This window comes from Trachurus japonicus, chromosome 5 (genome assembly GCF_045865225.1).
Source record: "Trachurus japonicus isolate A0001 chromosome 5, Traja_1.0".
Taxonomy (NCBI): Eukaryota; Metazoa; Chordata; class Actinopteri; order Carangiformes; family Carangidae; genus Trachurus; species Trachurus japonicus.
In genome coordinates this window covers 4,258,377-4,268,786 of record NC_140911.1, presented here as the reverse complement: position 1 = coordinate 4,268,786, position 10,410 = coordinate 4,258,377, and the positions used below count along the sequence as shown (strand labels likewise).

Below are 10,410 nucleotides of genomic sequence, written 5' to 3'. Positions count from 1 at the left end.
TGGTTGAAATCGGGCCGGTGGTTTTGGAGAAAATGACCAAAAACCAAACAGGCGATTTTAAAAAGACGACAGGCGCGCGGCTTACGTTTTTTTTTTTTTGACCAAAAATTAAAATTTCTCCAAACTCGGATATATCATCTGGGGGTCCGAGGGGAGTCCAACGCAGAAGGTTTGGTTGAAATCGGGCCGGTGGTTTTGGAGAAAATGACCAAAAACCAAACAGGCGATTTTAAAAAGACGACAGGCGCGCGGCTTACGTTTTTTTTTTTTTGACCAAAAATTAAAATTTCTCCAAACTCGGATATATCATCTGGGGTCCGAGGGGAGTCCAACGCAGAAGGTTTGGTTGAAATCGGGCCGGTGGTTTTGGAGAAAATGACCAAAAACCAAACAGGCGATTTTAACGAGCGGCCAGGCTGCACCTGCACTGTTCTATTTATAGACTTTGATAACGAGCTGGCCCCAACAGCTGGCCACTGCACACAGAGCAGAGCAGAGCAGAGAGATTTGTGCTCTGAGCAGCTTCCGAAAACAGCCCAGAAAAAGAGAACCGTACCTCTTATCAGAATGTGGCAATGACTACTGGGTCAAGGAGACCTTCCTGAGCACATTGATGTGCATTAAATGTTTGTAGGGCAAAAACTTTTCTCAGGGTCGCAAGGTAGAAAAGGGGGGCATTTCTGTTTTTCTAAAAAAATCAGCTCCTACTTTTATATTGAAGTGGATGAGCCACTGGAGCGGGTCTAGCTGCACAATTAGGCTCATAGAGACAATTCTGTAAGTCTGTCTGCTGTTTTGAACACATCAAATGAGACACGACAAGTGTGGCTACAAACCAGTGAGGAAATCATGTGTCTAGAGTTTAATTTGTGGCCGTGCTGGCAATTTATCCAGAAAAAATCCTGAATGTTTTTTCGATCCCTCTCACTCTAGCGATGATGTCACTCACTCTAAGCCCTGCTCGTTAGACGCAACACACACCCATTATAAAGGTGGATTTTGTCAAAAAACTTAATGATTTTAAAGCGGCCAAATAAATGCCAAAGAAAGGCAGAAAATGGCCGAACCGAATAACAATAGTGTGAATGCTTCCAGCATTCCAGCATTCACACTAATAAGAAAAAATCCACACAATAACAGTAGTGCCCGGGCTTTGCCCGGGCACTGGTCCCTGCAGCTATTTCATAGCTGTTGGGACCAGTGCCCGGTGCGATTGCCCGCGGCCCTAATAATGTATGTCGATACAGTTTAATAACAACAAAACAAACCAGTGCTCAGCCTGAAATGAAAATCGACTGTGAGGAGAAATGTTTTGAGTCAGCATTTCTAACGGTACCGGTATATAACTGTTTGCAAAAAAAACCAAGCAAGTTAAACTACGTCAATTAAATCTAAACAGTGATGGTACATCAGAGTTTAGTGCTAATTTTTGCAGCACCTGAAAAGCAGTAGCTGCATATTTAAACTGACATTTGTTTAATGTCAGTGTTTGTCTAATGTGGCACTAAGTAGATGGTTGAAGTAGTTGGTTGATTAGTGGAGGCAGAGTTGGTCGATCTCCAAGGTTCAGATCATTTTAAATTAGAGGCTTTGGATCAGGAGTTTTATTGCATGGAGGATGAAGTTAAACAAGTAAAAGGATCCACAATCACCAGCGCCATTTTGTGCACAGGTGGACCCATCCACCTGAACACCGGACACCTGACACCAGCTCTCTGTGCTGCAGCCTCTCTCCTCCTCTGACTCCACCCTGGGGAGGTTTAAAAGGCCATGATACACCTGAGACACCTGAGACCCCCCTCACAGTGCTCAGACTCCTCACACTACTTCACTCTGCTTCTCTGGTTCATCCATTTCCTATTACTCCTTAGTTCCCTCTGCATCCCTCCATCTCTCCTCCACCATGAGTCTGAGTCGTTCCAAGCGAATCAGCTCCAGTAACTCCGTCCGGAGCAGCGCCGGCTCCAGGAGGCTGAGCGGCTATGGTCCAGGTCAGGGGGGCTTCAGTGGCGTCTCCCTGAGCAGCAGCTCCCTGTACATGGGCTCCAATGGGCACCACCACGGACTGAGCGCCCCGCTGACCACCCTGTCCGTCAACAAGAGCCTGCTGGCCCCTCTCAACCTGGAGATTGACCCCAGTCTGTCGATGAGCCGAGCCCACGAGAAGGAGCAGATCAAGAGTCTCAACAACCGCTTCGCCAGCTTCATCGATAAGGTAACAAGAGGAGGGATTGAGCTGGATAGTAACAGAAAACTTATCAGCTTCTACCCAGGAAAAAAAGACAAAACTTTCTGAGGTTCAAGCCTCAGTAACAAGGATCAGATACTTTTAAGTGTGTTATGACAACAATAACAATATTATCACAATATCTAAATAAATAGATAATCTTATTAGTCAAATTCATCTTTAACTTTGTTTATCCTGTATTTTGTCTCTTTAAATTAGAATCTGATATCAAATATTAATTCAGAGTGAAAATAAAACCACATGAACTGATTAATAAAAGATCCACCAGACTGAACAGCTCCATTCACCAAATTGTTTTGTGCGCATCATTAATGCAATATCCATGTTTCATCATTTATATTTTATGTTCAGCACTTGTGGAGATCAGATGATTCAGCAATCTGTTTCAGCATTGATTTGATAAAGTAATTACATGTTTTAATATGCATTTAAGAAACAACACATCTCTTTGTGATCCCTCACAAAAAAAAAGTTGAATTTCTTTCTAAACAAGTGAGTCAAACTGGGCCACTATTTATACCTCAGTTCTACCATCTTAACTCACACATAAAAATGTAGTGTCTGGGTTTTAATCTGAGCAGCATGACGAAGTTTGTGAAATCTGCTCAACTTTATAATTTCTAAACAAACAAAACCAGTAGAGTTTAAACACAACACAGTTAAACACACAGAGGTGATTTTAATTCTGGTTCACAGAAACTTCTCCAAGCTCTGCAAAGGTCTAATTAGAATAAGTGAGAAGACCTGTGCAGGTGGATGAACAGTGGAGTCATTTTAAACCTCCTGTTTTTGAAAGATGGACAGGACAGTATCAGTGCTTCATTCCTTGCACTGTGTATTATTATGTTATTAACTAAAGGTGAGAATCTGTACTCTATTTCTTTTCTAATGTGGATAAAACAGAGTGGCCGACCACAGGGCGTCCAGTGTGTCAGTAAACAGGCTGAGTACAGTTCCCACAGAGCAGTGAGCAGCTCTCTGATGATGTTGGACATTGATACCCTACTTAGGGAACATCTCCGCTTTCTCACGGAGTAGGTAACGCACCCTCACAATGGAGGCTTTGTTGGCGTCTCACATCAGCAGAGATACACTTCAGGCGTAAAGAGACAGAGCACGGAGCTGGACCGAAGTCTGTGTGTCCAAACAGACAGATTTAACCTCTTCACCTCCTCCCTCTGTGTCAGACTGACGAGTTAAACATAACACAAAGAGCTCAAAGTTTCACTGATATAATCTGGACGTTTGGTTAAAGTGCTGTTTTTATACTGATGCCAGGTCTCCTGTTTGGTTCAATAAATGAAGAATCTAGTGAGCAAAATATGAACAAATAAAAAACGAATACAAACAATAATTTCAAAGTATCACTGATGTAAGTGCTGTTGCACATACACAAACATAAAAGAAATGGAAGCAACTACCATGACAACAAATTATATAAAATATATTGCTATTAATGGTAGTATTATTGTGAAATGAATGTAAAGCAAAACAGTGTTAGCAGTGACATTCATTCATGATCGAAAACCAAACAACCCCATTTTTACTGCATGAGATTTCCCTAGATACTTTTCCAAATTGTTTATTGATCCTGGATGTTATTGCTGATTTACTACTTCAAAAATTAAAATAAATCTTCAAAAAGCAGGAAATCTGTATACCAGATCAGCTATGACATAAAAGAGCCGCTTCCCCCCTGCAGAGAATCATCATCATGACACAGTTTAAATCTGCCTTAGAGTCTGTGACTAGAGACGACCACTGGGAAATAAAGCAGTATTTACAAGGACTGGAGGAAAAATCAATACAGCATTGTATCACAATAATTTGACAATATTACATTGATACATGGATGCTGCTGATTTTTTTGTTGTATAAATTGCAAATGAGTAGTTTTTCTGACTGCGTCTAATTTGCAGTTGCAAAAAGGGAAAACAACAACAACAACAACCATAATGTAGCACAATATGTTATTGCTATACTCAACAATAATATCGTATTATGATTGAAGTATCGTGATGTACTAATACTGATTGTTACACTTGGATCTGGACTGTAACTCAGAGACCTGAAGCCTTTAAAAGCTGGTTCAGTGACTGTATGTGTTTTGGGGATTTAAAGTGACATTAAAACCCTGGAGTCGCTGCTGCGGGATATTTAAGCTTTCTGCCCCATTTCCGTCTCATTGAGTGTTGTAACCTGATGAATCAGGTCAGACACAGTTTGGCTGTATCAGAGGGAGATTACTGCTCTGAACAGAGCCCAGGCTTTGTGTTGGAGGGAGGGGGTATAATACGTGGTGTGTCCACCCGGCTTCAGGGAGGAAACCCGAGCTGTGCAGATACGAGCTCGGACATTTAGAGTTGACATTTAGCTCCGGTTTGTTACCTGCAGGGACGAACCTGTGTTTACCTGAGAAAGGAGATTATTGCAGGGCTGCAATTTAGGATTATATGGTCATCATGGAATATTTCTTCAAACAGTCACCAATTTGTTGGGTTGATGAAATGTTAGAAAATTATGAAAAAATATTAATAATACTAATTTCCCTGACTTTGCTCCTCATCCTGTCCCTCCTCCTTCGCTAAGGTTCGTTTCCTGGAGCAGCAGAACAAGATGCTGGAGACAAAGCTGGAGCTGCTGCAGGGTCAGGGAGTGGGACGGTCCAATGTGGAGCCCCTGTTTGAGGCCTACATGGCAGGTCTCAGGCGCCAAATGGACCTGGTCAACAATGACAAGACCAAGCTGGACGGGGAGCTGAGGAACATGCAGGGCCTGGTGGAGGACTACAAACACAAGTGAGGACTGTCACCATGGCTACACAGACAGTACATGATGATTATATAATGAACCAGTTTAGATTATATCGAACCATTTGTGTTGCATTGTCCTGTCCTGTGTCCCCACACAGATATGAGGACGAGATCAACAAGAGGAACAACCTGGAGAATGACTTTGTCATCCTAAAGAAGGTTTGCACACGCAGGCACACTCATTCATTCATACATTACAGGTGTGGTAAGATGAACCTCTGTATTGTCCTTAATCGCCCCCCTCTCTGTCTCTGTCCCTCCCATGTGTTAAACCCATACACACTCACTTTACATATCAGGAAACCTTGATTAAAAAAATCTGATTACTAATCAATCAATTGACATTCCTCATGTTTACACACATACACACATGTTTTTTCAATGATCCCTTAAATATGGCTTAAACGCCTGGTCACTGTGACCTCTCCTCTGTCAGTGACCTGGAGGAATGTGAAGTTGATTTTGAAGAAGCCAATCTTCTCAGTGCAGCTGTTTATTGTTCATCCTGATGATTCATCCTGCGAGTGTTTCCCCCGAGAACAGGAAACCTCTGAACAGCCGATTAGACAGTCAGTCTTCTCCAGAAAAGGAGCAGAAAGAGGATTCATCTCGTTCTCAAGACATTACTTAACAATGGAAATAACTCAGTAAAATAAAAAATAAAAATGGCTGCAGGCCAACACAGCCACTGACTTTCATCCACGTTACAATTCATTAAAGGTTTACCTGTCATAACAGAACAGAACAAAACTTAACACATTTCATTGTATTTCCCATCCATCCATCCATCCATCCATCCATCCATTATCTTATCTTTAACCTGTCTGTGTTTCTGTGTGTTCAGGATGTGGACTCGGCCTACCTGGTGAAGGCAGACCTGGAGGACAAGGTGGGAGCTCTGACTGACGAAATCAACTTCCTGCGCAACGTCTATGACGAGGTACAGCAGTGGGTCGACTTTGTCCTCAGCCTGAATTTTCTCACAGTAGCTGCACAGTTTTCCCTCTGGTGTTGGTTCATTGTTCGGCCTCAGTGTCATGACTCACCACAGAGTCGACTTCAAAGATCAACTGTCCCTGAAATTTCTCTTTAGGGATTTCTGTCAACAGAAATTTCTGTCTATTGTTGGGGTTGTTGGAAGCTTTGACAAGTTCTCCAAAAAACAAAACCAAGAAAACAGACACCGGAAAAGGTTTTGAATTAAGCCGACACCTGTGTAGCTTCACAGAAAACATGTCAGGACAAGCTTCGAATGATGGTCTGTTTTACTCCCTGACCAGGAGCTGCGTGAGCTGCAGGCCAGCATCAAAGACACGTCGGTGGTGGTGCAGATGGACAACAGCCGCAGCCTAAACATGGAGCAGATCGTCGCTGAGGTTAAAGCTCAGTACGAGGACATTGCAGCCCGCAGCCGAGAGGAGGCCGAGGCCTGGTACAAGAGCAAGGTGAGGACAGAGGGATGGCCAGCAGTCCACAGCAGCAAAGAGTGTGTAAAAAAACTTAAACCAACACTAAGTAACTTTTCAACCTTCATATATTATTTTCATAACTTTTGTGATGATACATCGACTTACAACAAGTTGAATGACACCTCTGTCATGGCCTGAGGGGGTCTGTATCGACTTCTCTGGCACTAAGCAGCTTTGAGGAGCATGGTAGGAACCCGGTTCTCACTTAAGTTTCACTTTTGCGAGTCATGACGAGGAGGGAGCAGGCAATGCGGCACGTTCCCGTCGGCTTGTGTATGTGTGTTTACTGTGAAATGATCCAGTGGAAACAGAAACATAGTATGGACGTCTTCTGTTAATTTCCATGCATCAGAATGTTTACGGCGCTACGCGCTGGTGCTCATGGGAGATGGAGTCTCCCTTCAGGCAAAACACTACCGCTTTGGTCCACTGGCGCCGCCAAACTCCACCAAAACTGAAAGTTCTTTAGTAGGCTACTGCTTTAATGTAAAAGCAGAAATCCTTTCATAGAGGCCAAACATTCAAATGTAATTTCCACAGCAGACGAAATCCAAACCTCATAGTTTTCAACCAGAGGTTTTCAGCTATAAACAGCCTATGTCGTCTACCTGCTCAGCAGCAATCAGCAGACTCAGTCATAGAACAGCTGATGAACATGGTGGAGCATTTAGCTGGTTAAGAAGTTTCCCTCAGGAGACGGAGACCAAACACATAGATTTTTTTTCTTCTCCTCTGAAGTTTGACCAGATGTCGGTGCAGGCCAGTCAGTTCGGAGACGAGCTCCGTGTTGTGAAGGGCGAGGTGGCCGAGATGAACCGACTGATCAGCCGCCTGCAGAGCGAGATTGAGGCCGTCAAAGCTCAGGTACAGAGACTTGGAGTTTTCAGACCAGCAGCAAAATGTTGTTTAGACTTGTTGAGTCAGATCCTCACTGGATGATTTCTGGTCCCTGTCCTCCACCACTGCCTTCCTTTACCCTCAGCGAGGCAGCTTGGAGAACCAGCTTGCTGAGGCGGAGGAGCGTGGGGAGCTGGCTGTGAAAGAGGCCAAGGCCCGGACCAGAGACCTGGAGGACGCGCTGCAGAGAGCCAAACAGGACATGGCCAGACAGCTGAGGGAATACCAGGTGAGTTACGGAGGGAGACGAGTGAGCTGTGAGGAGTTGTAGCCCGAGACCAAAAGACTCCTCATGTCTTCTCTTCACCTGCAGGACCTGATGAACCTGAAACTGGCCCTGGACATTGAGATCGCCACCTACAGGAAGCTGCTGGAAGGAGAGGAGGACAGGTGAGGGAAAGAGGAGAAAACAATGAGAATGTCTGTTTGTCTGAAATACAACAAACCAACTAACGTCCATCTCTCGTCGTGCAGACTTGGACAGCAGTCCATCCTCAACATTCAGGCCGTCTCCAACTATAGTAAGTAATCTCAGCTAGATAGCACTAACTTTGAGTTATACATTAGTGTTAAACTGTTAGAGTAGTTTGCTTTGAACACAGCTGTCGAATTTGTGTTTGTCTGCTTTTATTTACATGGACACAATCTCCACTTTTTAATTGAATGGTTGATTGTTATTTACAATCTCAAATCAGAGACGTCATTGTAATTTCTTTTTTTGAGAATTAGACCTTTCTGAGTGTAATAACATAATGACACAATGTGCCTGGGACTACCACACTTTCCTTTCCTTATCCTCATTCCTCATCCAAAACATTCAGTAGGTTTATATATTTATTGCAGTTGTCTGTTTTTTGTGAATTAAAAAGTATTTTTCTCATGTTAGATCATGTTCTGTGTGTCTGTCGTGTACATGAAACATTTTTACTGTTTAGTTCTCATGTCTTGTGCTTTAATGTGCATTAGTAGAAGTGACAAACAGAGAATGGTAGTGTATACTTAATCTTGTGTTGTCATCCAAATTGTATTAATGCTGCATTAAACTCATTCATTCAACATTGCATTAAAGTAGCCTAGTGGTGATTCTGGTCCTGAATGACTTGGCATCAGATCAGAACCAGATTTTGGAGACGCCTGTTCCTATAATTTACAGGTTGTAAAAGAAATTACATTTAAAACTGAACTGATGATCGTTGATCGTTTAAACACTGTTTTCACTGACTCCTCTGTATCATTCTTTTTCTCTATCTTTGCTTCCATCTCTTTGCACACTAACGTTACCTCTCTTCCTCTGTCTGTCTTTCTCTCCAGGTACTAAAAGTACTAATGGCTACCACAGTAACAGCAGCTCTCCTGCTCCAAAGCTGCTGATAAAGACAACTGAGACCAGAGATAACACCAGATACAGCACACACTGATGCCCCCCAACACACACACACATGCACACACTATATGCATGCAGTACAAGACTGTACACACACACAAAGGATATTTACACAGGTCTACACTTTAGTCTAAGAGGTATGAATATAGGGCAATTAATTACCAAAATTTATCTTAGAATAAAGTAGAAATAAAAACATCTGTTCATCTAATCATGGAACATAAAGTGGGATTAGTTTGGGAGATTGTTGTTTCTCTTATAATGTATACTCCATAACATCTCAGTGTGCTGTAGTCTGTCAGGCTGATTGTGATTACTGTAACGCTCACACGGGACTTACAAACACTATATGACTTTCTCTGCATATGTAACCTGTGGTGAATCATTAAATATAAAAATTATGTAATCTTGCCGATCATTTTGGGGATATCCTATTAGTGGTGCACTTATTTAGGATCACGAGTTTTGTATTGAGCCAGATATTTTTTACACTGAATTAACACTGAAAATTAGCTTGAAGATTGATGCAGGTAAACTAGTTGTTTTTATTTGGTTTGGTTTAAGTTTCATCTACTGTAGCTTCCATAAAAATAATAAAAATGAAAAAGCAGGCTCTGTGGTCTTTTTCTTGCTAATGGCACAGATTTCAAAATGAATATCTTCAGAAAAAGCACACAAATGTGTTAATTTAATTGTGACAGTAAGAACCACACCCTAAAGGGCAAATGATTTAGGCCTTTTCTATTTTTTATTATGCTTTAGATTTCATTTGGGCCAATTACCAAACATACATTTCCTGTATTTATATATTATAAAATGTTGAATTAATTACAGTATTGCAAATATATAGTAATGTTGCTGGAATTAACGTAATCCTATACTGACAAAGAAACATCCTATTATTATGATTTCATTGTGTCAATATAAATGTAATGAATGTAAGTACAACTGGAACATCAGTGTTCAGAGTTATTCAAGTAAATGTCTAATATGTGAATTTAGCAAATTATCATATTTTGAAAGTATCTGCCGTCACTCTGGTAGCAGGGATAATATGGGCGTAGTTTTTCTTAAACTTTTGCTTCAGGAACACTTCTCTGTGTGGGTTTAAGCAGCAACAGCTGAGTACCTCCCTCTAGTGGTTTGGTTATTGGTTCAGAGCTGTATGTTGTAAAACTACATTTTGTCTGTAAGCAGTGGGCCACTAGCCAGTAGAATCTCTCCTAAATATTATACATTTGATCACAATTATAAGGTTGGTCTAGTTTTGAGTTGTCATATGAGGGGTACAGCTGGTCGAGGTCAAGGGGTCACCGTCACAGAAGTCAGCACAACTGTTTTTTTTTCTTCCAGTGATTTACATCTATGATGTTAAAAGGTTCTCAGTTTTGATGTTTTTTGTCTTTATGTGGCAGTACAGAGAAGAGCAGGATGTTTTTTCTAAGAAGGTGATTTAGTAGGTTAGAGTAAATGACTATTATTTTATTTCTTTATTTAATAAATTAGAAATTAAAGTTCCAATTGCCTACAGCTGTCTATCATTGAGACACGGTTAGGAAAGTGGGGCTGCTTTGTGTGTAAAACACATTTAAAACTGTG

At 41.7% G+C, this 10,410-nt stretch overlaps 1 protein-coding gene across 1 annotated transcript; it reads left to right on the top strand.

The window, feature by feature from the left end:
- The first annotated feature begins 1,834 nt into the window (after positions 1-1,834).
- LOC146986837 (intermediate filament protein ON3) lies at positions 1,835-8,876 on the top strand. The gene is made up of 10 exons (XM_085775714.1): positions 1,835-2,215; positions 4,838-5,046; positions 5,160-5,220; positions 5,906-6,001; positions 6,342-6,506; positions 7,269-7,394; positions 7,513-7,656; positions 7,741-7,817; positions 7,902-7,948; positions 8,739-8,876. The coding sequence occupies exons 1-10, from the start codon at positions 1,904-1,906 to the stop codon at positions 8,843-8,845; spliced, it is 1,344 nt and encodes a 447-aa protein (XP_085631840.1). The 5' UTR covers positions 1,835-1,903; the 3' UTR covers positions 8,846-8,876.
- The last annotated feature ends 1,534 nt before the right edge of the window (positions 8,877-10,410 follow it).